General features: G+C 58.8%; 4 protein-coding genes across 19 annotated transcripts; 2 read left to right on the forward strand and 2 right to left on the reverse strand.

Moving 5' to 3' along the window:
• Positions 1–8,857, forward strand: ANAPC11 (anaphase promoting complex subunit 11). 6 transcript variants are annotated; one of them, XM_033181608.1, is made up of 4 exons: positions 7–152; positions 2,277–2,339; positions 3,190–3,309; positions 8,415–8,795. In XM_033181608.1, exons 3-4 carry the CDS (start codon positions 3,201–3,203, stop codon positions 8,558–8,560), a joined length of 255 nt encoding a protein of 84 aa, XP_033037499.1. In that variant the 5' UTR covers positions 7–152; positions 2,277–2,339; positions 3,190–3,200; the 3' UTR covers positions 8,561–8,795. The 6 variants fall into 6 exon arrangements, with proteins under 6 accessions (XP_033037498.1, XP_033037499.1, XP_033037502.1 ...); XM_033181611.1 differs by having other exon boundaries at positions 9–142; XM_033181612.1 differs by lacking the exon at positions 7–152 and adding an exon at positions 182–393 and having other exon boundaries at positions 8,415–8,857.
• A 1,750-nt stretch (positions 8,858–10,607) lies between these two features.
• Positions 10,608–11,406, forward strand: NPB (neuropeptide B). The gene is made up of 2 exons (XM_033181606.1): positions 10,608–11,020; positions 11,116–11,406. The coding sequence occupies exons 1-2, from the start codon at positions 10,772–10,774 to the stop codon at positions 11,242–11,244; spliced, it is 378 nt and encodes a 125-aa protein (XP_033037497.1). The 5' UTR covers positions 10,608–10,771; the 3' UTR covers positions 11,245–11,406.
• Positions 11,402–19,884, reverse strand: PCYT2 (phosphate cytidylyltransferase 2, ethanolamine). 10 transcript variants are annotated; one of them, XM_033181593.1, is made up of 14 exons: positions 19,680–19,884; positions 17,925–18,013; positions 17,291–17,452; positions 16,982–17,048; positions 16,189–16,273; positions 15,970–16,014; positions 15,618–15,671; positions 15,175–15,313; positions 14,884–14,966; positions 14,525–14,602; positions 14,103–14,168; positions 13,829–13,894; positions 13,518–13,704; positions 11,402–13,443 (listed from the first exon to the last, which is right to left on the reverse strand). In XM_033181593.1, the coding sequence occupies exons 1-14, from the start codon at positions 19,766–19,768 to the stop codon at positions 12,755–12,757; spliced, it is 1,899 nt and encodes a 632-aa protein (XP_033037484.1). In that variant the 5' UTR covers positions 19,769–19,884; the 3' UTR covers positions 11,402–12,754. The 10 variants fall into 10 exon arrangements, with proteins under 10 accessions (XP_033037484.1, XP_033037486.1, XP_033037485.1 ...); XM_033181595.1 differs by lacking the exon at positions 19,680–19,884 and adding an exon at positions 19,317–19,625; XM_033181599.1 differs by having other exon boundaries at positions 11,406–13,443; positions 13,518–13,606; positions 19,680–19,861.
• A 464-nt stretch (positions 19,885–20,348) lies between these two features.
• Positions 20,349–26,902, reverse strand: SIRT7 (sirtuin 7). Of its 2 annotated transcripts, XR_004430294.1 has the most exons (11): positions 26,743–26,902; positions 26,534–26,671; positions 26,317–26,421; positions 23,991–24,061; positions 23,820–23,892; positions 23,010–23,108; positions 22,700–22,936; positions 22,500–22,580; positions 22,187–22,293; positions 21,620–21,706; positions 20,881–21,020 (listed from the first exon to the last, which is right to left on the reverse strand). XR_004430294.1 is itself a non-coding variant. In XM_033181604.1 (10 exons), the coding sequence occupies exons 1-10, from the start codon at positions 26,896–26,898 to the stop codon at positions 20,822–20,824; spliced, it is 1,266 nt and encodes a 421-aa protein (XP_033037495.1). In that variant the 5' UTR covers positions 26,899–26,902; the 3' UTR covers positions 20,349–20,821. The 2 variants fall into 2 exon arrangements, 1 of the variants encoding a protein (XP_033037495.1); XM_033181604.1 differs by lacking the exon at positions 21,620–21,706 and having other exon boundaries at positions 20,349–21,020.
• Between the last annotated feature and the right edge of the window lie 28 nt (positions 26,903–26,930).

The following is a 26,930-nucleotide window of genomic DNA, read 5'->3' on the forward strand; positions in this document are numbered from 1 at the left end:
CGGGAAGGCGCGTGCGCACTGGCTCGCGGGACTCGGCGGGCGCTGCTGAGGGAGCCGGGCCGCGACTGAGGTCGTTTTTATACCTTCCCGCGCGGACGCCGGCGCTGCCAACGGAAGGGCAGGCAGGGCGGCGCGTGATTAGGTTGGCGAAGGTGCGAGGGCGCAGGGGGTGGGGCGGCAGCCGTTGGGGGCGGAGCCTGCGCGCCCCTCCCTTCCCGCACGCCCCGCCCGATCGCCCTGGGCTAGGGGCGCTGGGGGCCCTGCGAGCGCGGCGGGTGCCCGGGAGCCGCTGGGAGTCCTTGTTTCCACTCCCGCCCAGGACTGCGCTCGGCTCGCGGCGGGGTCCCGCGGGCGCGGCCTCAGCGGGCGACAGCCGCCGCAGACGAGCTGCGGGTTGGTTGATTGGTCCCCACCTGCAGACCCCCCGAGTCTGCACTCGCACAATTTGCTAGTCATATCCTTTACAAGTTTTCGTACGTGGTCACGCCTGTAATCCCAGCGCTTTGCGAGGCCGAGGCAAGATGTTCGCTTCAGCCCAGCAGTTTGAGACCAGCTGGGGCAACATAGTGAGACCCCATCTGTTAAAAAAAATTAGTTGGGCTTGGTGGTGCACTTTTGTAGTACTAGCTACTTGGGAGGCCGAGGTGGGAGGATTGCTTGAGCCCAGGAGGTCGAGGCTGCAGTGAGCCATGATGGCACCACTGCACTCCAGCCTGGGCGACAGAACCAGACCCTGTCTCCAAAAGAAATTATATGACATATTTGCAACTTATTAATGAAAACCAATGTGCTATTTCATGGATTTTTTTTTTTTTTTTGAGACAGAGTCTCCTTTCGCCCAGGCTAGAGTGCAGTGGGGCAGTCTCGGCTCACTGCAACCACTGCCTCCTGGGTTCAGGCTATTCTCCTGCCTCAGCCTCCCAAGTAGCTGACATTACAGGCATGTGCCACCACACCCGGCTAATTGTTGTATTTTTAGTAGAGACAGGGTTTCGCCATGTTGGTCAGAGTGGTCTTAAACTCCTGACTTCAGGTGATCCGCCCGCCTTGGCCTCCCCAAGTACTGGGATTACAGGCGTGAGCCACCGCGCCCGGCCCATTTCATGAATTTTAAGTTGTTTTGAGATATTTGCTTTTGTTTTTGTTTTTGTTTTTGTTTTTTTTTGAGTCAGGGCCAGCCCATTTCATGAATTTTAAGTTGTTTTGAGATATTTGCTTTTGTTTTTGTTTTTTTTTTTTTGAGACCGAGTCTCGCTCTGTCGCCCAGGCTGGAGTGCAGTGGCCGGATCTCAGCTCACGGCAAGCTCCGCCTGCCGGGTTCACGCCATTCTCCGGCCTCAGCCTCCCGAGTAGCTAGGACTACAGATGCCCGCCACCTCGTCCGGCTAGCTTTTTTTGTATTTTTTTTTTAGTAGAGATGGGGTTTTACCGTGTTAGCCAGGATGGTCTCGATCTCCTGACCTCATGATCCACCCGTCTCAGCCTCCCAAAGTGCTGGAATTACAGGCTTGAGCCACCGCACCCGGCCATGTTTTTGTTTTTTGAGCCAGGGTCTCCCCCTTCACCCAGACTGGAGTGCAGTGGTGTGATCTTGGCTCACTGCAGCCTTGAACTCCTGGACTCCAGCTATCCTCTCGCCTCAGCCTCTCAGGCAGCTGGTGCAGGCCACCACAGCAGGCTTTTTTTTTTTTTTTTTGAGACAGTCTCACTGTGTCGCCCAGGCTAGAGTGCAGTGCTGTGGTCTTGGCTCACTGCAACCTCTGCCTCCTGGGTCCAAGCGATTTTTGTGCCTCAGCCTCCCGAATAGCTGGGTGCTGGGATTATAGGTGTGCGCCACCACGCCTGGCTAATTTTGTGTGTGTGCGTGTGACGGAGCCTCACTCTGTTGCCCAGGCTGGAATGCAAAGGCGTGATCTCGGCTCACTGTAACCTCTGCTTCCCAGGTTCAAGTGATTCTCCTGCCTCACCCTCCCGAGTAGCTGGGATAATAGGTGCCCACCACCACACCCAGCTAATTTTTTGTATTCTTAGTAGAGACAGGGTTTCAGTATGTTGGCCAAGCTGGTCTCGAACTCCTGACCTTGTGATCTGCCCGCCTCGGCCTCCATGCTGGCCTCTAATTTTTGTTTTTTTAGTAGAGACGGGGGTTTCACCATGTTGGCCAGCCTGGTCTCGAACTCCTGACCTCAAGTGATCCACCTTCCTCAGCCTCCCAAAGTGCTGGGATTACAGGCGTGAGCCGCCACCCACGGCTAATATTTTTGTATTTTTTGTAGAGACGGGGTTTCGTCATGTTGGCCAGGCCCACTTGAGATCTTTGAAGATATCCTCAACGTGAGGTAAAATGAAACTCCTGACAGTGTGATCTCCTTGTCCGTGAGGAGCTGAGTTCCCTCCCTTGGAGAGAAAAGTGTGCCCTTTCTCTAGATGGCTAAAGAAACCTCACAGATAGTTCTTTTTTTCCTTTTCTTTTCTTTTCTTTTCTTTTCTTTTTTTTTTTTTTTTTGGTAGAGACAGTCTCACTGTGTTACACAGGCTGGTCTCAAACTCCTGGGCTCAGGCGATCCTCCCAAGTTGGCCTCCCAGAGTGCTGGGATTCCAGTCGTGAGCCACAGCGGTTTGCTGCCAGGGCTCGCTGTTCTGCAGTAGCTCCCCTGTAGCCCTGACCCTCTGGACCCAGAGCCCTTTACCTGTTATTTGTTTTAATAGAAACGGGGCTCACAGCAGGGCACGGTGGTTCACACCTGTAATCCCAGTACTTTGGGAGGCCGAGGCGGCAGATCGCTTGAGGCCAGGAGTTCAAGACCAGGCTGGCCTACGTGGTGAAACCTCGACTACTAAAAATACAAAAATTAGTCTGGTGTGGAGTCGCGTGCCTATAGTCTCAGCTACTCAGGAGGCAGAGGCGCAAGAAATGAGGTGAGATCATGCCACTGCACTCCAGCCTGGGTGACAGAGACTCCGTCTCAAAAAAAAAAAATTAATAAAAATAAAAGTAAAATAAAATAGAAACAGAGCTCATGATGTTTCCCAGGCTGGGTTCAGACTCCTGGGCTGGAGTGTTCCTCCTGCCTTGGCTCCCTGAGTAGCTGGGATTACACCGTGCCAGGCTTATACCTATTTTGGTGCCTAAATGTTCTAGCTTTGCAGACTCAGTTTAGCCAGTCGTCCTGTTCCCCTCCACCACAGGCTCTGTTGCCATGAAGGTGAAGATTAAGTGTTGGAACGGCGTGGCCACTTGGCTCTGGGTGGCCAACGATGAGAACTGTGGCATCTGCAGGATGGCATTTAACGGCTGCTGCCCCGACTGTGAGTGTCCCCTCCATGCTGTCTGAGCTGCCCCGACTGTGAGCGTCCCCTCCGTGCTGTCTGAGCTGCCCCGACTGTGAGCGTCCCCTCCGTGCTGTCTGAGCTGCCCCGACTGTGAGCGTCCCCTCCGTGCTGTCTGAGCTGCCCCGACTGTGAGCATCCCCTTCGCGCTGCCTGAGCTGCCCCGACTGTGAATGTCCCCTCCGTGCTGCCTGCTGCACTAGCCTCGGTGGCTCCTGTTAAACCTGCACGACATCCCCACAGTTCCTTTTCTCTTCTTTTTTTTTTTTTTTGAGACAGAGTTTCGCTCCTGTTGCCCAGGCTGGAGTGCAGTGGCGCAATCTCGGCTCACCGCAACCTCCGCCTCCTGGGCTCAAGCGATTCTTCTGCCCCAGCCTCCTGAGTACCTGGGATCACAGGCGTGCGCCACCACACTCGGTTAATTTTGTATTTTTCAGTAGAGACGGGGTTTCTCATGTTAGGCTGGTCTCAAACTGTCAACCTCAGGTGATTCACCTGCTTCAGCCTCCCAAAGTGATGAGATTACAGGCATGAGCCACTGCACTCCCCCAACATTTTCATTGTCATTTCATGAAGAAAAGTTGATAGAAAAAAAGCCAGGTGGTTGGGACTCATGTTTGTATAAAGATCCTGCACAGACTTGATAGCATGAAACTCAGCTGTGAAATACATGGGATTAAAAAGGGATTAGAGGCCAGGCGGGCGGCCTACACCTGTCATTCCAGCATTGTGGGAGGCCAAGGTGGGCGGATCACAAGGTCAAGAGATCGAGGCCAGCACGGTGGCTCACACCTGTCATCCCAGCACTGTGGGAGGCTAAGGCAGGCAGATCACAGGGTCAGGAGATCGAGGCAGGTGTGGTGGCCCACACCTGTCATCCCAGCACTATGGGAGGCTAAGGCAGGCAGATCACAGGGTCAGGAGATCGAGGCAGGGTGTGGTGGCCCACACCTGTCATCCCAGCACTGTGGGAGGCTGAGGGAGGCAGATCTCGAGGTCAGGAGACCATTCTGGCCAACATGGTGAAATGCCATCTCTACTAAAAATACAAAAATTAGCTGGGCATGTGGTGTGTGCCTGTAATCTCAGCTACTGGAGAGGATGAGGCAGGAGAATCGCTTGAGTCTGGGAGACGGAGGTTGCCATGAGCCAAGAGCAAGACTCTGTCTCAAAAAAAAAAAAAAAAAAGAGTTTAAACTTTTTATTTGAAAATTCTCAAAATTGAATGGCATAGGCTAGGCGCAGTGGCTCACGCCTATAATCCCAACACTTTGGGAGGCCAAGGCAGGCGGATTGCTTCAGGCCAGGAGTTCGAGACCAGCCTGGCCAACATGGCAAAACCCCATCTCTACTAAAAATTTAAAAAAATTTTTTTTTTTTTTTTTTTTTTGAGACGGAGTCTTGCTCTGTCGCCGGGGCTGGAGTGCAGTGGCCAGATCTCAGCTCACTGCAAGCTCCGCCTCCCGGGTTCACGCCATTCTCCTGCCTCAGCCTCCCGAGTAGCTGGGACTACAGACGCCCGCCACCTCGCCCGGCTAGTTTTTTGTATTTTTTAGTAGAGACGGGGTTTCACAGTGTTCGCCAGGATGGTCTCGATCTCCTGACCTCGTGATCCGCCCGCCTCGGCCTCCCAAAGTGCTGGGATTACAGGCTTGAGCCACCGCGCCCGGCCTTTAAAAAAATTAGCCGGGCATAGTGGCAGGCGCCTGTAAATCCCAGCACTTTGGGAGGCCAAGGCGGACGGATCACCTGAGGTCAGGAGTTTGAGACCAGCCTGGCCAACATGATAAAACCTCGTCTCTACTAAAAATACAAAAAAAGTAGCCAGGCGTGGTGGCGCATGCCTGTAATCCCAGCTACTCAGGAGGCTGAGGCAAGAGAATCACTTGAACTTGGGAGGCAGAGGTTGTGGTGAGCCAAGGTCGCACCATTGCACTCCAGCCTGGGCAACAAGAGTGAAACTCCGTCTAAAAAAAAAAAAAAAAGTTTGATTACATTTAGGTTGAATGCAGAGTTTTGTATCAGCAAAATGGTTTTTCATGAGACCAAAATGAACATAAAGCAGAAGCAAGGGTCAAGGTTTTGCCCAGGGAGGACAAGAAGAACTCCCCAGAGGACAGTGGGCAATGGAGAGGACAGCAGGGAATGGGGAGGACCGAGAAGCTCCCCACTATCCCAAGTAACCTGGCGTATTTTTGTGGGGCCAGGTGTATGCCCATATTGATTGACAGGGTCTCACTATGTTGCCCAAGCTGGACTTGAACTTCAGCAATCTTACTGCCTCAGCCTTGCAAGTACACACCACCACACTCATCTGGCTTTGCTTTTTTTTTTTTCTTTTTTTGAGATAGAGTCTTGCCCTGTTGCCCAGGCTGGAGTACAGTGGCACCATCTCAGCTCACCACAACACCCGCCCTTCTGAGTTGAAGTGATTCTCCAGCCTCAGCCTCCCAAGTAGCTGGAATTACAGGTGCGCACCACCACGGCCAGCTAATTTGTTATATTTTTAGCAGAGACAAGGTTTTATCATGTTGGCCAGGTTGGTCTCAAACTCCTGACCTCAGGTGATCCGTCCGCCTCAGCCTCCCAAAATACTGGGATTACAGGTGTGAGCCACTGCGCCCACCCCCATCTTTGCTTCTTTAGGTGAAATTGAAATGACTGAATCTTAGTACAATTTTTTTTTTTTTTTTTTTTTTGAGACAGGGTCTTGCTCTGTCACCCAGGCAGCAGTGCAGTGGCAAAATCATAGCTCACTGTAGCCTTCAATTCCTGGGCTCAAGTGATTCTCCCACCTCAGCCTCTCAAGTAGCTGGGACTGCAGGCAGGCTCCACGATACCTGGCTAATTTGTGTTTTAATTTTTTGTGGAGGCAGGGTTTTGCTGTGTTGCCAAGGCTAGTCTTGAACTCCTGGGCTCAAGGGATCTGCCTGCCTGGGCCTACCAAGGTGCCGGGATTACAGACGTGAGCCACCATGCCTGAACAAAACTACATAAATTTTTAATTTTTTTTTTTTTTGTGGAAATGGAGTCTCACTGTGTTTCCCAGGCTGGTCTCAAACTCTTGATTCTGTCCTGCCACAGCCTCCCAAAGTGCTGGGATTATAGGCATGGTGCCTAGCCAGTACAAATACTTGTTATTCTAGGCTTACCTTTTACATTGGCCCTAACTAAACAGAAATCTCATTACTCAGGAATTAATCCTCATTTAATCAAATGGGTAGGGTGTAATATTAGGAAATTATTGATTGACTCTGCCTGATTGGATTTGTACTTAATAGCTAATTAGGTTAATAACTAAATTCACAAGGCATGGTTTTATTTGATCTCTTTTAAATTGCTCTGAAGGATGTAATAAAGACAGCACGGGGTACCCTAAGGGCAGTCACTCAACTTCTGGAGCAGCAGGTTAACTTCTGAAATTCCTCCAAACCATGTGTCCACGCCTAGTCTGGCTGCATCTGTGGGCCAGATGTGGGTGGTGAATCCTGTGGATGAGAGGCGGCACTAGGCAGCCCCCGACTGACTGCATTGGTGGGTCCACAGGCAGCCTGCAGAGCCCGGCCTGCACCATGCCAGCTGGGCCTGTGATGGGACATCCAGAGGGGTGTTACCTGAACTCTCAGCATCTCTCCACTGGCACAGTACGCCCAGGCTTTGTTAAAATGGGGCCTGTTGGCTGCACACTAAGGAGTTGAGAGTCTGATTTTTGGACCTGCTGATGGTTAAGTTATAATGAGTCAGTGTTAATGCGCAAAGCGTTTGACAAGTCTAATGTGCTTCCGGGCTGAGCAGCACCAGGTTTATTTTGCTAAAATTGAACTCCTTTGAAAAATTCAGAGTGGCTAAGTTCAACAAAGACCGTGGGAGCCCGAGGCTGGTAAACAGTGAGTCTATCCCGCATCCCAGAGGACTCTCGTGGCAATGCAGTTTTGCCGAGAGGAGTTTTAATTTAAAGAAATGCAATCAGGAGATCAGCAGGTCCTTGAATGAGTCAGCCTCAGTGCATCTGCGGACTCATCAGACACCCCAGGCCGGCTTTGGGTGGGTTACGCACTAGAACGAAGCGGCACCTTTGCCCAACGGGGCCTCTCCTGCGTACTCAGACCCCGCTCCTCGGGGCTAGCAGGCTTCAGCTCTCATTTGAAAGGGGTGATTTCAAGCAGAGTTGTGCTGAGGCTAGAAAGCCCCCATGGGCAGGTCTTCCCAGGGCTGAGAGTGGGCATGCTGTGGGGCCGGTGCCGCCAGGACAGGAGGGCGGCCACGAGCTCCAGCGCCACAATGCCAGACCGACCCTGCCCCGGGGCTGGGGCTGGGGCTGGGACTTGCCGTGCTCTGCTGGCAGCAGCTGTTTCATGGGGTTTTCCAGGCTCTTGGAGATCAGGGACACTTGTTTCTGTTAATCATGGCTGATAGGAGTATCCCTCTCTGTCAGGCCCTCTCCATGGAGAAAGCATTTCTAGGTGTTTGGGCTCATGCCCGCAGCCTGTGCCTGTCCTGGGAGGCAGGGCCCGTCAACACGACGTCCCCAGTGCCTGGGCGGCACCCCGGATTCCTGATGTCTAGGGAAGAGTCTTCTAGGTCCCCAAGCCCCACCCCTCATGCCCTTGATCAAGAGACCAGTTCACTACTCAGATGTGTGTCTCCTTGGTGCCTTGACCATTCATGTGACCTTTTTGGCATCACAGATCAAGTGTCTGCAGGTGGGCCCAGGGCCTGTAGGTCAGACGATGCCCTTTCTCCCCAGCCTCAAGCACAGGGAACAGTGGTCTAGACCAGAGTGCCTCCTCCCTGATGCCGCCTCCTCAGCAAGGTTCCTGGGCTCCCTGCTGAGCATGATGAGCCTGGGCGTGGTTGCCCCAGGTGGAGGCCTCATGTCTGGTGTAGTTGCTGGTCTTCGCCTGGGGGCAGGCTGGTCAGGAGACCGATTGGGTAACACTCCTGATTTCAGCTTCTCTGAAACATGAGAGGCTGCAGTGCTGGAGCCACTGCCCAGGGTCCCAACCTGCACCCCTGCCTGGCTTGTCACGTGCTCTGTGTCCAGCCTGGTCATGCCTGTCCTTTTCCCCACCTCCCCTCTGTAGGCAAGGTGCCTGGCGACGACTGCCCGCTGGTGTGGGGCCAGTGCTCCCACTGCTTCCACATGCACTGCATCCTCAAGTGGCTGCACGCGCAGCAGGTGCAGCAGCACTGCCCCATGTGTCGCCAGGAATGGAAGTTCAAGGAGTGAGGCCCGGCCTGGCCCTCGCTGGAGGGGGCGTCCCGCGGCCCCTTCCTCATGCTGGCGCTGATGGCTGCGGTAGCTGCTGCTGGGGACAGCGCCCCTGGGCTGTAACAAGGTGGAAACAAGGGCTGGAGCTGCATTTGTTTTCCTATCACTATGTTGACACTTTTATCCAATAAGTAAAAACTCATTAAACTACTCAAATCTTGCTGGAGGCCGCTGGGTGCCTGTGTTCTCAGCATATTGATGTGGTCTCGGTGTGTTTTGATATGAAAACTCTCATGAATAAACATCTCCGTGAAACGCTGTCAAGGCACTCATCAAACCCTGAGTCACAACTGGGAGGAGAAGGAGCGGGAGGGTAGAGCCTGAGGCATGCTCTTGCCTGCTGGATGGCCAGGCGGCCCTGGACCCTCCCTGGGGCTGGCTCTGAGGGACTCTGGCTGTGCACAGCTGGCGGCTGCTGCTTGTGGTGTCCCCAGACTGAAGGCCACCATCTCTAAGTAGGCGTCCATGGTTCTCACTGGTACTGTCTGCAGCTCCTCGCTGGAGCTGGGCCTCCCACAGTGTGGGGATCGGTGTCTTGACACTGGGAAGTGTGTCCACACATGTCTGAGGCTTCCCTACCTAGGGAAGGGTGGCCCTGGGTGGCTCCCTTGCTCCCCACAATTGTGGTGGGAAGGGGCCACTGGGGGAGCGGCAGCCCCGGGGTCTCAGGCTGCTTCTGGACAGAGCGCAGGCTGTGTCTCTAGTAACCTAGGGAGCCCTTGGCATTCATGGGGCCAGTGCCCTGTGCCCAGTGGGAGCCTCTTGACACTTCCTTCCTCACAGCACCCGGGAGTGGACCAGGCCTCACCTGAAATCTGTGTCAGAGCTCCCTAGAGACAGGACTCTCTATATGAAGAGTATATATGAAGAGTTTGTTGGGAGTATTGACTCACACTATCACAAGGTGAAGTCGCACAATAAGCCATCTGCAAGATGAGGAGCAAGGAAGCCAGTCTGAGTCCCAAAACAAAAGTAGAGAAGCCGACAGTGCAGCCTTCAGTCTGTGGCCAAAGGGCGGAGAGCCCCTGGCAAGCCACTGGTGTGGGTCCAAGAGTCCGAAAGCTGAAGAACTTGGGAGTCTGATGTTCGAGAGCAGGAAGCATCCAGCACAGGAGAAAGATGGAGGCCAGACTCAGCCAGTCTACTCTTTCCACGTTCCTCTGCCTGCTTGTCTCCTGGCTGTGCTGGCAGCTGATTAGGTGGTGCCCACCTGGATTGAGGGTGGGTCTGCCTCTCCCAGCCACTGACTCAAAGGGGAATCTCCTCTGGCAACGTCCTCACGGACACACCAGGGACAATACTTTGCATCCTTTGATCCCATCAAAATAACACTCAGTGTTCACCATCACACCCGGCAAGCATGGAACCCAGAAACAAGTACCAGGGCTCCAGTGCCAGTGCCTGTCCTGGGGTCCCAAAAGAAGACGTGACCAGGACCTTGGGGGAGCATGAAATGGTGAGGGCACAGTGAGCTTGAAGGCGGATGTCACCTGCCAAGAGAGTGGCTGGCAGTCCTGCCTGGTGCCCTTCCAGGGGCAGAGCTGGCAGAGAGGGGCCTCCAGGAATCGTGGAACCCCAGTGCCTTGGTGTGGCTTTCCTGAGGTCAGTGCCTGACCTTCTTCCCCGCTCCCAGAGCACCCCGTCAGTAGCAGCCCTGCTGGTGGAACCTTCCCCAAAGGGCACGAAGGAAATGAGGGCCCCACAAGCCACATGGACTCATGCCTGGAGCCAAGAATACCCCTCGGGGTGGGAAAACCGCCCCCTGGGCACTGCGCGGTGTGGCTGGCTCTCCAGCCTCAGGAGTCCTGGGGACTTCCTGGGGGACGACTCCTAGGGCTGAGCGCCCGTGGGCCCTCCCCTGCTCCCACTGAGGCCCACGCAGGCCGGGCCTGAAGGACGCGAGCGGCGTGGGTGGGGAGCTTGAGGGGGCGTCGGGCTCCGACCAAGCGCCAGATCCCCGCGCGCCTCCAGCGCTCACCCGCGCGGCTGGTTCCTCTGGGATGCGAAGGTGCGACGGGTCCTCCGCGCGCGCCGGCTGCACCCCCAGCCCGCCCGCCGCCCCTCCCGGCCCCCCGCAGCCTCGGCCCGCCCCCGCCGCAGATATAAGGCGGCCCAGGTGGTGGCTGCTCCGAGCCCCGACGCCGCCGCCGCCCGCCCGCCCGCGTCCCCATGGCCCGGCCCGCGACACTGGCGGCCGCCACCCTGGCGCTGTGCCTGCTGCTGGCGCCGCCCGGCCTCGCGTGGTACAAGCCGGCGGCGGGGCGCAGCTCCTACTCTGTGGGCCGCGCCGCGGGGCTGCTGTCCGGCTTCCGCAGGTCCCCGTACGCGCGGCGCTCCCAGGCCCACAGAGGGGCGGAACCCCCGGGCCGAGCCGGCGCCTCCCCGGAGCTGCAACTGCACCCCAGACTGCGGAGCCTCGTGAGTCCAGCGGGCGGGCCGGGGGCTGGCGGGGGAGCGGCGGCAGGACGGGGTGGGGGCGCGGCGGCCTCTTAGCCTCTGCCCGGCCGCCCCAGGCCGTGTGCGTCCAGGACGTCGCTCCGAACCTGCAGAGGTGCGAGCGGCTGCCCGACGGCCGCGGGACCTTCCAGTGCAAGGCGGACGTCTTCCTGTCCCTGCGCTCAGCCGACTGCCGCGCCCCCTGAGCCCGGAACCCGGACCTCTCCTGGCACTGCTGGGGACCCCCGCCGCCATCGTCCTACTCGGGGACCGCAGGCCCCGCCGGCGCGGGATGGCGCCCCAGCTCTCCCCTACTCCGCCCACCCCGCAGTTCGTGGTAAACAAATAAATAATGAGGTGGCCTCGGAGTGAGGGGTACTGGAGGACTGGCAGCCAGGCCACGAGGGGATCGGGACCTGGAAGTCCCCAAGCCTGGGTATGAGAGGGCAGCCGGGTGTGCAGCGGCAGGGCAAGGTTGGCGTGGGCCGCCCAGAGGTCTTCAGACCCAGGGGCCAAGCTGGCCACGACCCAGCCCCGCGGTGAAGCTGCGCCTAACCTTGGTGTTCCCTGGGGGAAACTGCAGGGCCACTGCTGGCCTGGTCCCCAGTGTCTTCCCCATCCCTTTGCTCCCCCCCTCGAGAGGCAAATCTGTGAGGGAATGGGCTGGAGCCCCTGGCTGCTTTCCTCTTGCCCCCATCCCTTCTGGCCAGGCCAAGTCCGAGGGTGCAGGGGCAAGGAGGAGAGCTGGGGGTCTGAGCCCTGGCCCCAGAGACCCAGAGCATGCTTCCCCAGAGCTGAGGGTGGGAGACAGGTGGGTTCTCCCTCGGCGGTTGGGTGACTCCAGCACTGGCTCGGGCCCTGGCCTCCAATGCTTCCAAGGGAACAGGGCCAGGCCCACTTCCGGGCCCAGGCAGCAACAGGCGAGGCCTTTCCACCCTCCCCAAGCCTGGGGCCCAGGCAGCCCCTGTCCTGCACCAATCTGTCTCTGGGGAAGTGGCTGGTCCCTCTGCTCAGGGGACCCTGCAGCCCAGGGGTCTGAGTGGGAGCCTCGGCACCACCCCACCTCTGAAAGCAGGGGCCTGACAGCATGAGGATGGCCTGTGCGCCTCACACCTTGGCCCCTGGCTCGGAGAGCAGGGTGAGAGGCTGCCTTCCTGGGCTGTGGGGAGCCTCATGTGCAGCTCGCCTCCGGCTCCTGTGCTGGGTCATGAGGTCAACCTCACAACAGCAGCAGACAGGCCCACGGAGGCCCCACATGGGTCAGGTGCTGTAGGGCAGGGCCCATTCTGGTGAGGAGTGTGGGGCTGAAAAAAGTCCTGATCATAAGCCTCATTTTGAGTGCGGCGAGACCAGGCAGTCTATGGGCTCCCCAGACACCTCCCAGAGGCTGCAGTAAGAGCCTCTTCAGCCTCTGGGCTGCTCCAGGCGGGCCCTGACAGGCGTGCAGGAGACAGAGATCCCATGGCCCCTGGAGGGGCCAAGGGGCAAGGAGCCTCAGCCCTGGCTCTCCTTCCTGTTCCAGCATCGCCTGCTATAGGGGGTGGCCCCTGGCTTTGGAGGGTTGGAGGCCGGGGTTTCACTCACTGCCAGGCTGCCCGCTGCACACCCGGCTGCTGGCTGCATGGTCAGGGCAGGGCCAAGAGGCTCTGCTTGCTGGGTGGTTCCCTGGTCCTTCCCAGCAGGGCTGGGAGCCCCATGCAACAGTGCCACCAGGCTTTATTCGGTTGTACCAAAGAGATTTACATCAGCCATGTACAAACAGAACAGAGTCCATAAGGAGAGCGGCGAAACGGCCGGGAATGAAGGCAAGCGTGTTTTCCTGGAGCCAGGCGCCGGGTGGCAGGACACCGTGTTGGGGGGTGCCAAGTGGGAGGTGTGGTCTGCACCCAGAGAACTAAAGGGGTGACCGTAGTCGCTGCTCCCTAAAGCCCTCCACTCTGCACCTCCCGCCACAGCTGGGTGGGCAGTCAGTGTGGCCTCTGTCCAGGTGGTGGGGACATCCGGGGACCAGGTGGGGGCGCACGCAGGAGTGCTGCATTTCGGGCTGCAGGTGCTGTCTGCCCGTCTCACTGCCGGCCTCTCCACTGTGCTGGACACTCTCTCTGAGCAGCTTCGCTGGAAAGGGTGGAAAGTGCTGCAAACCAGGCACCTTAAAGGCAGGCAGGAGGCAGAGTCGTCACCAGCCCTTCTAGAGCCAGGCCAATTAGAGAGGGCGGCCCTGCAGAGCCCTATGTCCAAATGCAGAAGGTGCAGAAGCCGAGCAGGGGGAGGGCCGGCCAGGGCCTCCACCAGGTCAGAAGTCGCCATCGCGCTCCCCCAGGGGCTGTGCCGCCTGCCGCCTGGCGGCCTCCAGAAAGGCCAGCTCCTTGGCTTCTTTCTTCTGGTTTCTTGCCTCATACTCCAACCTGGGGGGAGGGCAGGGTAAGTCTAGTGGAGAGCGCCTACGAGGCGGCTCCGAGGTGCCCCCACCCAGCTGCACCTGTTGGTGATGATCCGCTGCACGATGAGGTCCGTGGTGAGGTTGCTGCCACTGTCAATCTGACGGAAGATGCCCCTTCTCTTGGGTTCCTGGGGGTCCAGAGAGGAGGAGTGGGATGAAGGTCCCTGCTGACCTCCCCAAGACCCATCCGGTGCCCTGCCCCAGAGAGAGACCAGTGCCCAGGGTCCTGTGGGAGTGGTGTAGTCAGAGCAGCTGCAGCCACCATGCCCGTTTCCCAGGTAGGCACAGTGAGACATTAAATGGCTGGGAGGTGCCAACCCCTGTGCCCAGCAAGGGCCAGCATGACCCACCTGGTATGGGTCGGAGCCGTCCCTGTCAGGGATAATTTCCGTCTTGCCGTGACACACCAGGTCCACCTGGAGAAGGAGTGGGAGGTCAGGAGCCCTCCCTGGGGAGGCAGCTGCCATAGCCACCCACAGCCCAGCACAGGCCCTGGGGGTTGGGAGAGCCGACCCTGCCCCTTCCTCAGCCCAGGCACCTCCTAGGCCCTGTGCAGGAGGAGCCCATAGCCCGCCTGTGTTCCCAGCCCATGTGGGAACGAGGTGAGCCCATGCGGAGCCTCACCTTGAAGTGACTCAGGAGCTCTGCTGTGACCGCGTACGGGGCCCCAATCACCACTTCAGACACGTACTGCGGGGACAGTAGCACAAAGACTTGCTCGGTCCCTGCTACTGGTAAGCCAGGACCACAGGGTGGTGGGAGATGGCCCAGACATGGGGCTGGGCTTCCAGTGAGTAGCAGGGATAGGCTGGGCAGGCTGAGGACCCCTGGGGCTCCTCCATGAGGCAAGAAGGAACAGCACCTGGAGACCCGAGCACCCCTCCTCCTGCCTCAACAAACAGGTCTGGGCATGTGCCACAGAGCTCGGGGTGCTGGGTGCGGCTCTGCCAGGACCCAAGCCCCCTGCCCTGGCTCAAGGAGGCCCTTGGTGGGGGGATGTTGTGGGAAGGCCCCCCGTCCCTGGGCCGGCTCCTGGCCCCACTCACCCGGCAGGCCAACACGCTCAAGGTCCGCTCGTGCAGGTTCATGATGGGGTAGTTCTTCCCCTTGTAGCGATTGACCTCCTGCGGCCAGAGTGCGGCTAGCTCAGCCCCGAACCCTCGGGGGCCGGGTGTGCCCCTCCCAGCTGTCCCTTATGGGAAAAAGTCGGGAAGGGTGCCCGCCCTTGTGGGGATGCCCCAGACAGGATAGCTCTGGACCCCAGAAGCCCACGATCACCCCCCCAGGGTCTCCTCTGACTTCACCTGGGGCCTCCTCCTAGAGACCACCTGCACCCAACACCAACCCTTAGGGCCCCTCGAGCCCATCAGCTGCTCAGGGGCCCAGGGAGCAAGAGGGCAGTGACCTGGTCAAAGTGTAAGCCTGCGATGATATAGGGCCTCTCTGCCAGCCTGTGCACCTTCTCCAGGAAGTCCACATGCCCGATGTCTGCGCCCAGGTTAAGAAGCAGTCGGGATGGAGATGACAGGGAGCAGCTCCCTGACAGCTCATGCCTAAGGGCCTCCCCACCATCCTCCCTGCCGACAGCTGCTCCCCTGCAAACCAGCCCAGTCTGGGGCCCCAAGGAGTCAAACTGAGGCCTCCGGGTCCCACCCCACGTGGCACACGTAGGGAGCAGCAGAGGCTCAGAGGATACGGAACAGGTCGAAGGCGCCAGCCACGTAGATGACTGTCTCCCCTGGCTGGGGCTCCTTCCCGGAAGCAAACTGGATGATCTTCTGAGATGTCTGCAGGAACTGGGATACCCCGGTCCAGGGGTTCCGCCCACCAGGGCACTGCAAGCCAAGAGAGGGAGCAGGTTGGCTGGGGAGGCCTCCCAGGTGCTGCCCTCGCCAGGTCACCAAACCCTCAGCTGTCGCCTGCCAGCAATCCCATTTCCAGCCAGTCACCTCGGGCAGGGGACACACTGCCAGGCCAGGTGGCAGGCGGGACTGTGGCGCCACCCCACAGCCACAGCAGGTACCACAGCTGACACCACTTCAGCCCAGCCAGCGACCGCCAGGAGGAGGCAAGGAGCCCGGTGGCGAGTGCACACAGCCCTTGGGAGGGACCCGGCACCCTGAGACCACTGTCTGTCACCTGGGAGGATCCTTCTGAGGAAAGTATGTCCCCAGCGGGTATCGGGTGAGGGGGCTACAAAGGGAGAGAGGGCCAGGCCACTTGGTTAGAGAACACCTGTCCACAGGCAAGTCCTTGCTCCTCCTCCAAGCAGTGGCTGCCATGACCGGCCAGCCGGTGCTGCCGCTGCCTGCCCTCCCTCCCGGCATCCACCAGTCGGCCAAACCTGGCAGTCAGTGCCTGGTCAGTGCCAGGGAGGGAGAGAGGAGGGTGAGGCTCTGGGCTGGCCTTTCCCCAAGGGATGACCAGGACAGGTGGCCGGGGGAGCCCCCTGCAGCTGTGTGCTCAGCTTCCCCTCCACGGCCGCACTCACCTTGCCAAAACTGTCTGCATACTCCCGGTACTCAGAAGACATCTCCTGCACAGAAGGGCAGAGCAGGGCTGAGGGGCCTGCCCTCTAGGCGTGGCTACCCCAGGACTGGGTGGGGATGGGGAGCAGTGGGCAGGAGGGCCCTGAGGGGGCAGGGAGGTGCCCCTCCTTTCCCCTGGCGACCTTGACCCAGGGTCCTTGGGGATTCCGCCCTTGACTCACCTGGCTGCTGTGGTGGGCTTTGGTCACCAGCAGCATGCGGCCCACGAGGTCTGTGGTGGACACCCCTTGTGTGCGCTTGCACTCTCTGGGGGACAGAGCAGGAGTGGGGTCTCATCCTGGGACACTTGGAAGGCTGTCTCCTGCTACCACCACTAGGGACACTAGCGGCCCTGCTGTGGCAGAACCCATGGCTGCCCCAAAGACTAAGGGTCCCCTCCCTGCACAAGGCTATAACAGAAAACCTGGGTTGGGAATGTGGGGAAGGCCTCCACGCTTTTACTGACTGAAGGGAGTGACAGGAGCATGGAAAAGGACCCTTGCTAGGGCTCAGGTGTGCAATGCCGGGGAGAGGGCGGGCACTTGGGCAGTGGCTCTGCTCCCCGCCTCCCTCACGCCCACGTCCTGAACGCTGAGCATCTGCGGCCGAGTGAATTCTCAGCTGCAGCATCCCGTGCAGGAGCCACTGGCCTCATGTCTCTGACGCCTGGTAATTCAGATATAGTGCCAGTTCCATAGCAGTGCCAGCCACGTCCCCCGAGTTCAACAGCTGCCACCTCACAAAGCTGTGCCTTTGGAGCCCTGAGGCCACGGGTCTGCAGCACCAAATGGTGAGGGCCTCCAGGCCACCCCACAATGGCACCTCCATTCCTCAAGTTCCCGGTCCTTGGAGTGAGGAACATGGCCCAGGGCCCAGACGCTCCCCTCACGGGCTCCCGGGAAATAGCAAAGCATGAGCCAGGAGGGAGCCCCGTGTCCAGCTCCCTGGATGGCCAGGTCCACGGTGGAGACTCACCTGTACCTGCCGGCCTGCTTTACCTCCTCATAGGTGTCCCGGCCGTCTACAGTCAGGGTGATGTCATCTAAGCAGTGACACACAAGGACAAGGATCCTTAACCCAAAGCCATCAGACCGTTCAGAGCCCAGGACCCCCTCAGCCCCTGGCCTGCCCTAGTGCCACATGCCCATTTCTAGGTAGGGGCCCGGAAATATCTCAGATCCTCGAAGGGCATGGAGGTCCCCTGTTCCCAGATGTCCCACCAGCAGATCTGATCCTGAGCCACCTGATGTCCCCAGGCCCCCAGGCCCCAGGCCCACCACTCACTGCCGTGAACACAGAAGTCACAGTTGTATTTGTCCAGGGTCTCTAGCGTAGTGACGTAGGGGGCGGCTGGCACCACCTCGTCCACCCATTTGATGGCCTGCACCATCTTGTATCTCTCCTCCTGAGTGAACACCGGGGGCCCCTTGTGCTTGGCGATCTCCTCTAGGGAAAGGACAACAAGGAGACTGGGGACCCCAGCCCACCGCCCCTTGCGTACGAGGCCCCTTCCCAGCACCCAGCTGTAGCCACACACGAGGGCCGGTGGGGGCAGGCTGGCTGTCTTTCCTGGCCCTTAGCCCACTAGTGCTGGTCAACTGGGTGGCTGTCTCCCCTGTGAGGGTCTCAGGCAAAGGCAGAGATTCCTTCTGAAGAGCAGGTGCTCAGCCTCTCAAGGCTTGAGAGCCACACTGGCAGTGGTGGGGAGCAGCTCCCCTTCTCTTTCGCTGGGACAGGAAGTGCAAGATGGGAAAGGCATTAGGCCATCCTCAGCTGGGGCCGGGCTGGGTGAGCCCACAGTGCTGTCCCCTACAGCTGAGCCCTGGCAAGGCAGCCCAGGCCTGCAGGCTTTCAGTCAATGGGCGCAACCCCCAGGAGGGCTGGGGGGCCGTGAGTGGGCGAGGCCACCTGTGCGTACCATCAGTGTGCACGCCTACGATGAGGTAGTCGCCCATGGCCCGTGCCTGGCGCAGCTGGTTAGAGTGGCCGTAATGCACCATGTCATAGCTGTGGAGACAAAGAGAGTGGGTGGTGCCTGTGCCAAGGGTGGGGGCCAGGTGACCCTGTGGCTTAGGGGCAGAGTTTTGCTCCTCTGAGGACTCCTTAGGAAGCACTTTGAGAAGCTGCTGCTGGGAGCCCTGGGACTGGGATTCAGAAGATGTAGGTGCTCAGCTCTCCACCCCACTGGCTCCTGGGCCTGACGGTGGGACCCCTGTGCCAGATCTAGAAAGGGTGGCGGGGGCAGAGACGTCAAGGCCTGGCTGGGTCTGGAGGACTGGTGGGTGCAGGACAGACTGGAGCCCACAGTGAACTGCAGGGCCACGTGTCCTAGCCCCTCACCGAATATCAACTGCCCTGGGCAGTCACTTTAAAATAGGTCAATGTTAACTTTTGGGGTAGGGTTGGATCCTAGACTATGACAAGCGAACAGTCCCTGGGGCTAACCCAAAACAAATCCAACCACAAAATAAAACCCTGAAAACCCTGAAAATCGCCCTGAAAATCCTGTTTCCTCCTCCCCGACGGCCTCTGAAGCTCCCCAGACTTAACACTAAGGGTGTACAGCCACTGCCTTGCCACCTGGTTCTAGAGTTTTCATTCATAAATCTGAGTCTGCTAACATGTGAACTCTGAAGCCCAAAGCTACACAGCCCTGCCACCAACTGGGCCCCGCTGCCCTGGCTTGTTCGTCACTTCCTTACAGCAGCTGCCCACCCCCTCAAGAGTGGACGAAGCTGTCCCTGCCTCTCCAGGAGAGGTGTGACCCTGGCAGCCCACACAGTGCACAGAGCTGCTCCACTGCACACCACGCTTCCTCCCAGCACCCCTGCCACAGTGCACGGAGTCCCAGCAGACATGCAGGGTGAAGTCTGGCGGGCCCATGTACCCACTGGACAGGCTGGAGGGGAGGAGGGATCAGAGGCTAGGCCAGGGGACCACAGCCTGGAACGAGGCTGGGGCCTGGTCAGGGCAAGGTCAAAGTCCACTGACACAAAGCCACATTCCTTCTCCCAGAGGTGACTCAGGCACAGGGAACAAGGCCCTGCCTGCTCTCCTGGGAAGGGCTAATCAGAGGCGCTTGCTTTGGGGATTCCATGCGGCAGGCACGTGAAAGGGTCAGAGGTAGCAAATTATCAGTAACGGTCATCTCTTCACTTGTTGACAACACCAAACTTTTCTTAAAACAATGCCCTGTGTCTGACTGGCCAGAGAAGACCGATTGCATTTTAGCCCCGGGGAGGAGGACCCGGGAGCCCGCGGGCTTCACTGCGGGTCCCGGACAGGCAGGTCACACCCGATGTCCACCTACAGGGACGCTCGCTCGGAGGCCAGGGGAACCCCTGGACCGGAGCCGGGCAAGCTGGTTGCTGCTGGTTACGGAGAAGCAGGGAGGCCGTGGCTCCAGATCCCAGTGCGGTGGCTGCACCGGAGAGGTCGGCGTGACCGGGCGGGGCCTCCGCCAGGGATAGACGGGGGCGCCCACGGCAGGTCGCGGAGCCTCCGCAGCCCAACCCTCCCGGCGGGCCCGGCCCCGCAGCCTGCCATCCCCGGCCCACGCCGGACGAGGACGCCACCCAGAAGGCGGGCCCGGTCCCCGGGCAACGGCTGGCGCGGCGCCCCGGAAGGAAGCCGACCCCGGCGTCCCCGCGGCCCGCCCCGGTCCCGCGCTCACCAGCCGTCGCACCACACCCTCACGGCGCGCCTGTCCCCCGGGCCCGGCTGCTCTGCGCCGCCTGCAGCCCCGCGCCCGTTCCGGATCATGGCCCCGCAGAGGCGGCGCGGACAGCCCGGCAGCTCCCGGCGACTCCAGCGCCACCACCCGCCCCGCCAGGCGCACGCTCAGCGGCCGTCACGCGGGCCTCACCCGCTGCACACGGCCAATGGCGTGCGCCATTCGGCCCGAGCCCCGCCCCCACCGCCCCCGCCCGCCGCGCGCCCTCCGGCCGACGCCCCGCCCCCGAAGGCCGCGCCCCACCGCACCTCCGCGCGAGGCCAATGGCGTGAGCCCCTGACAGAGCCCCACCCCCTCCAAACGCACAGCCAATGGCGTGTGCCGCGCGGCCCGAGACCCGCCTCCGGCCCACACCTGGCCTCTCCGTACCGTCCACACCTGGTGCTGGGATGGCGGGGCAGTGCCGCGAGGGGGCGTCCCGCCGCCGCCACCTCCGGGAACCTCCAGGGGGCGCTGTGCCAACCAGGGGAGTTTTTCTCTAGTTATTTTTTGGCACAATAATCTACAGTTGTCCCTTCTCCAACCAAGGCGGTTTTAAGCCAGGACCGCGCTGCCAGGCAGCAGACCTGAGCCCGGGGAGCCCGCGCCGACCACCTGGGGACACTGGAAACCAGTGCAGAAACGTTTAATAGAAATAAAAAGGTCTGCATAGAGCCAAGGCTCGGAGCCACCCCTCTGCCGCACGTCCAGTACAGAGAGGGTTCTATAAAGTTTTCACACTTTTTCATTAAGAAGTAGTAGAAATAGGGTGAGGCCCTGAGACTGGCCTGGTGAGTGAGGAAAGGCCGCTGGGCACTTCCACTCTGCCGGCCGGGGCTGAAATAACCCGAGTTCCGTTCTCACAGAAAGGTGCGGCTGCCACCTCTTGACAGAGGCCGGATGGGCAGGTGTCCTCGATGGCCAAGTCGTATCGGGGGACAACCGCAGCAGTGCAAGGGGCTTCCGCGAGGACAAATGGCCAAAAATGTCACGGTGAAAACGTCATCCCCAAAGAGTTCTCACTAGACCCGTGGGGACAACCCAGCCTTCACCGTGACACTGGCCATCTGCAAAGTGCCAACTGTTCTTCATGGAGCACCAGGTTACGTCACTTTCTTCCTTTTTGTGCGTTTTGTGCAGCCCCTGCCAAACCAGCCTCCTAGGATGGGGGCCGAGCTAAGTGGTCCACCCCGGTCCCCAGGTGGGGCTTCCTCTCTGCTTCTGCACAGCGACTTCCGACTGTGGCTGCCTTCTTCGCCAGCACGCAGGGGAGTCGCCAGTGAGAAAATGGGATCCTGCCACCTGCCAAAAAGGGAAAGCGGCATCAGTCGGGCCTGGGACCCTCTCACAGCCACACCCGCCCCAGCTCGGGAAAGCTGCCTGCGGTCCCTGCCTTCCCATCCCCTTCCCGCCCGTGTCAACTGCGGCTGAGCTCTGGTTGGTGGCAGCTTCATTGTTATCAAGCTGCAGAACGGATGCAGGAGAGGTCACCTCTTAGGTGGTGACTCAAAGGTCAGCACCCACACTAGCTTGGTCTCCTCAGAACTCCGTGTCCTCGTCCACCACTGAGCGGCGTGTACACACAGGACAGGGCAGCAGTGGCCCCAGGGCTGCCTCCGTCTCCAGGGATGAGTCACTAGCAACTCTGGGCCCCACCTTCCACTTGTACCGCCAGGGGCAGGTGGACCAGACCCTCTCCCCCTTCCCAGCTGACTAGGGAGGCGTGGCCTACAGAGGACACCGTGAAGAAAGCATGTGTCTGACTGAGATGCAGAACCACAGATCATAACTTAAGATACAGATACGCACTGATAAGGAAAATGAGCTAAGTTAATGTAAAAAAAAAAAAAAAATACAGTACACGATAGCCCACATCACAGAACACCACACACATAACATACAAGAAGTGCCAGGCCCAGAAGGTGAAGGGATCCTTAATTTCTTGAACCCTTTGATTAAAAGAAGTTATTGATTTCCCCTATAAGACCCTGAAAATTCACAGAGAAAGAGAGTGTAAACTTTTTACTCAATACATACACCATGTCTAAATTATCACAATTTCTGTATTAAGGCACAGTCTGTTTAAGCTTTCCCAAAGTACGCCAACTCCCAAAACCAAGCACACAGATTCTGTCTGGCCAGAGCTGCCGAGTGCCCGTCCCCTTGAGATGCTTCCCACCAGGCATCTCGGAGAGCTCCATGGGGAGGCCTGGAGCAGGAGCACGTGGGCAGAATCCCTCTCCCCGCGGGGACTGTGTGTGCCACATCAGCCAGGGCAGGAGTGGCACATGCAGGGTCTCCGCCAACCACTGAGGTCAGGCCCTCTGGAGACCACCACGCTTCAGTCATGCCTCAGACACCACTGCAAACGCCTCAGAGCTTCCTCCACGCTCAGCTCACGAGAGAAGACAGACAAGGCCCAGCACACACAGGTGCAGGGAAGCAGGCTGCTGCAGGGGGCCTCTCACCTGCTGTAGGCGGGGATCTCCAAGCCCAGCTCGGCCATGAGGAGCCGCATGACATCGTCACACTTCCCGTGTAGCTTCAGAGCAGCCCAGTCATCCTTCGGGGTCCACTGAGGACAGGGAAAGCCGAGTGAGAGTAAAAGCAGCCCAACCCTTCCTGGTGGCCTGTCAGCCTCGGCCCCTGTGGGCTCGATCAGTGCTCCCTGAGCACCCACGGGGGCCCTATCAGACCGCCCTGGTGCATGGGTGTGGGATGTCTCCGGCTCTGCGTTCTAAGACCCAGGTCTAAGGATGTGGCTCTCAGAACCCAAGTTACCTGCAAGTTCACAATGTAGAGTTTCGGCCGCCGGCTAGGAGGCTTGGTCATGCACCAGAGGCGTGGATACTTCTTTAGAACCTGTGGAAACAGACAGACACACACACACAGGGGACAAGTTTGTAGAGTGCTGGGCAACAGAGCTGGACACCCTCGGGCAGGCGGGAGCTCGGCTCATTCCTGATGTCATCGGCACGTACCTTCAGGCTAGACCCTAGACACAGGATGGTATCTGCTCTGCTGGCAGCCTCAGTTGCCGCTTCCCAGTTCAGAGGCTGCCCCAACGTCCCCCTCTCTCCAAAGTGCACAATGGTGTCCCGAAGCTGGGTCCCACACTTGTGGCAGGTCCGGCCTGTCTGGTGTCTGTGGAGGGCGGTGCGTTCCGTCACATCGAACACTCGCACGTACTCCCTGTTGGGAACGCAGGAGGTGCAGACCTGGAGGCAAGAGGGCACAGTGAGTGGGACCCGCCTGCCCGTGGAGACCCTGGCTCACCGCAGGACTGCTCACTTCAATGTACATGTTCCCGTGGAGCTCTGAGATGGCCGTGCGCGGCAGCCCACTTCTCAGATGGAGCCCGTCACAGTTCTGAGACACCACATGCCGCACCTGGAAGGCAGAATGGGTGGTGATGGGGAGGTCAGTACTCAGCCACAGCGAGGCTGTTATGAGCCCAGCTGATGGCTCCCAAGACCAGGGGTAGCTCCAACCCTGCAGAGAACCTTAGAAAGTAAAACACACAACAGGTCCAACCACCAGAACTCAAGAGGGCCTATGGTGGGGAGGGGAGGGGCTATGTCCTTCCTCCAGCGCTGATGCACCTCTGGAGTGGCTGGGAGGGCAAGAGGCTGCACTGTCAAGGCAAGGATGGGAAGTGGCTCGGGGCTTTGGCAAGGGCCACTCCACCCCGGATCCATGCTCTCTTGGGTCATGACATTTCAGGTGCCTGGGGACCTAGGTAGGTCGACCCCTACACCCCCTTGGTTGAGGGTGTTCAGCAGAAGGTCCCCAGAGATGTCCTATAAGTCTCCCCTGTGACTAGGATGGCTTCTGAGGTCCACAGAAAGATGCAATGGAATCACAAAGGGGAAAGGCCACCAGCAGCTCTGAGGCTGGCTATGGATGGGAAGGTTCAGAGGGACGCTCCCCTTCTGTTCTGGAGAGGAAGCATGGGAGGGTCAAATCTGGGGCCTAACCCACTTGGTGGGTGGTCATGATGGGAGTCAACTGGCAGACGGAGGGAGGATGCAGTTGCCCACTGGACACCAAGCTGCTCTGCCTGTGTCCCAGGCAAGTGTACCAGCCACCCAGGGCTCTTACCAGCTTCTGCTCATGCAAACGAGTGATGCTCATGTGGGTGAGGGTTGGCTCGGCCTCACTCAGGTCCGCAGCACTGCCAGGCAGAAAGGAAGGCAAGGTGAGGGCAGCCGGAGCTCAGGCCCATGCTGCCTCTGCTCAGCCTATGTGGGAGGCCGCACCTGGCCCGCTTACCTCACGCTTCTCCCTTTCTGAAGCAGTGTCCACACTCCATTAGGGCCCCTGTAGTCTGGGATAGATGCTGCCTGCATGTCGAGAAAAAAAGTAATCCAAGTAAAAAGGCACCACCGTAGGTACTGGCAGAATTCCCAGAAACGGGAAGCCACTGTCGCTCCTGCCACATTCCAGGCCGGCCTGCATGTTGGCATCTATTCATTCCACAGGCTGACCTGCCTGAGCCCATATGAAGTGCACCCCAATTCGGCTCCTCCCTTCACCTGGACTTCTGTTTCCCGCCTGGCCTGGCTCATCCTTCCAGGCTGCACGCAGCCCTGCCTGTCCCCGGACGCCTCTCTGGCACCGAGCACAAAGCTGGGCTCTGTGGCACGTGTCCTCCACACTGCAGGGGAAGACTAATCACATTCCTAAGTGCCCCCAGGGCCGAGCCCACGGCTCACACATTTAGCAAAAGGTGAATCCCTAGGTGGGGGCAGGCAACTGTCCATTCTCACGTCCCAGTGTGACTGATCCTGCTCCACCTTAACAAAGGCAGAATAGGCCGGGCGCGGTGGCTCAAGCCTGTAATCCCAGCACTGTGGGAGGCCCAGATGGGTGGATCACAAGGTCAGGAGATCGAGACCATCCTGGCTAACACGGTGAAACCCCATCTCTACTAAAAATACAAAAAATTAGCTGGACATGGTGGTGGGCACCTGTAGTCCCAGCTACTTGGGAGGCTGAGGCAGCAGAATGGCGTGAACCCGGGAGGCAGAGCTTGCAGTGAGCTGAGATTGTGCCACTGCGGTCCAGCCTGGGTGACAGAGCCAGACTCCATCTCAAAAAGAGAACACAAACAAACAAACAAACAAAAAAAGGCAGAACAACTTCTCCAGATAAGATAAGCATCTAACTTTCCAGGATTTCAATCCTGTGAAACAAACTGGGGCCCAGAGAGGGCCCAGAAGATATGCCAGGATCAGGTATCTCCCGTTCCCTTTTGGGGACTCCTGACTCCTGCTTAAACTCAGAAAAATGCACCATCCCCTGGCAGTGCTTTGGACAGTCACATTCAAGATGGAAACCTCAGTTACACTCAGATGAAATCCACAAGCTGCATGTGCTTCTAGTCGCCATTGGAAGCTCCATAAGAGGACACATGACTGTTACATAATTACATGACTGGACCTTTTTTTTTTTTTTGAGACAGAGTTTCACTCTTTCGCTCAGGCTGGAGCACAGTGGCATGATCTAGGCTCACTGCAACCTCTGCCTTCCAGTTTCAAGTGATTTTCCTGCCTCAGCCACCCGAGTAGCTGGGATTGCAGGTGTCTGCCACCACGCCCGGCTAATTTTTGTATTTTTAGTAGAGACAGGGTTTCACCATGTTGGCCAGGCTGTTCTTGAACCACTGACCTCATGATCTGCCCACCTTGGCCTCCCAAAGTGCTGGGATTACAGGCATGAGCCACCGCGCCCAGCATGACTGGACTTTTACATGTGACTTGTGGAGGGAGGAGACCAAACACCAGGGCTCCAGGTATTTGAGTCACCAGTGAACTCCCTTTCTGCATTCTTCCTGCTAAGCCTCTGCTCTTCTTTGCTTGGAGTGCCTCATTCCCACCTTCTCCTGTAAATCTCACCCATCCTTCAAGGCCCAATCAAGGCTACCTCCCACAAAAAGCCAACCCAGGTAGGTCTCCCAACTCAAAGAGCACATAGTGTGTGTCTGGGTTTGTTCTAGTGACCCAGCACAGCCAGCTTTACATTATGGTTATTTGTTCACATACCTGATTCTTCTCACCTAAAGGATTCCTGAAAACAGAAATCACCTGGCGTTCAGATCTGCTACGCCTACGCATGACCAGCATGTCACACTCACCCATCGGATCAGATGGACGACGTGCCAGCTACACTTTCAAAGCTAGTGATGTCCCACAGCCCAGGATAACTTGTCAGTGAAACTTCTCAAAACACAATGCAATTCTCTCCTTCACCTGGTGTATTCTGGCTCTTCCTGTGTCACTTTCTACTTATCTTCCCTCAACATGGAGAGAACACAGTGAGAATCACGACAGCTTTGGGCTTAGCTCTGTCCACATAACCTGGGGGTGACTGCGAGCAGTCGGCTACTACACCCCATTCGTATCTCTGCTCCTTGTTTGTTTTTAACTGGCTGTACCACAAACCAAGCGTTTAAAAAGCGTTTACCTTAGGTAAGTTTTGGTCATTTTGTGTTTCTCTAAGAAAGAGAAAAAACCTTAAAGCTGCTTTAAAGGCGAGTTTTTCGCGATTACCGGAGCGCGTACTCCGTCCTGGGGTCCGCCCCCGCCTCCCTCCCTACCGTGCTGATTCCCGCGCCTGTGTAGACGACCAAGTATTTGGCGTTCCGGACGGCGCTGGCCAGCTCCCGGACTTTCCCTCGCAGCTCCTCCGGGTCGTCGCACACCTGCCAAGACGCCAGGGTGGTCACCGCCCCGGGCCGCCCCACCCGGGACCGCCCGTCGCCCTGGCTGCTCCCGAAACCGGGGGCGCCCGCGGCCGCCGCGCGCGGAACTCGCCTCCTCCTGCCGCCGCTTCAGGCCCTCGCGCCGCCGGCTCCGGCCCTGCAGCTCCGTTACCAGGTCCGCGCTCTCGGCCAGCAACCGGCCCTCCTCGGCGCTGCGCTCCGCCGCCGCCTTTCTCAGGATGCGCGACACCTGCGGGCAGGCGGGCGGTGAGCGGCGGCGCGGGCCGGGCATAGCTGGACCGGGGAGCGATGGCGGCGTACCTGGCGGAGGCGCTCCCTCTGCTGCTCCTCCCGCAACCTCCGGACCCGCTCCGCCGCTTTGCGTTCCGAGCGGCTCAGACCCCCGGCTGCCATCGCTCCCCTGGAGACCCGCTCTTCCGCTTCCGCCTCACACGGCAGGCCGCGCTCAGGGCGCATGCGCAAGACGGGCCCCGCCCCCACCCACCTCT

Source organism: Trachypithecus francoisi, unplaced genomic scaffold, assembly GCF_009764315.1.
Source record: "Trachypithecus francoisi isolate TF-2019V2 unplaced genomic scaffold, Tfra_2.0 Lachesis_group20, whole genome shotgun sequence".
NCBI lineage: Eukaryota > Metazoa > Chordata > Mammalia > Primates > Cercopithecidae > Trachypithecus > Trachypithecus francoisi.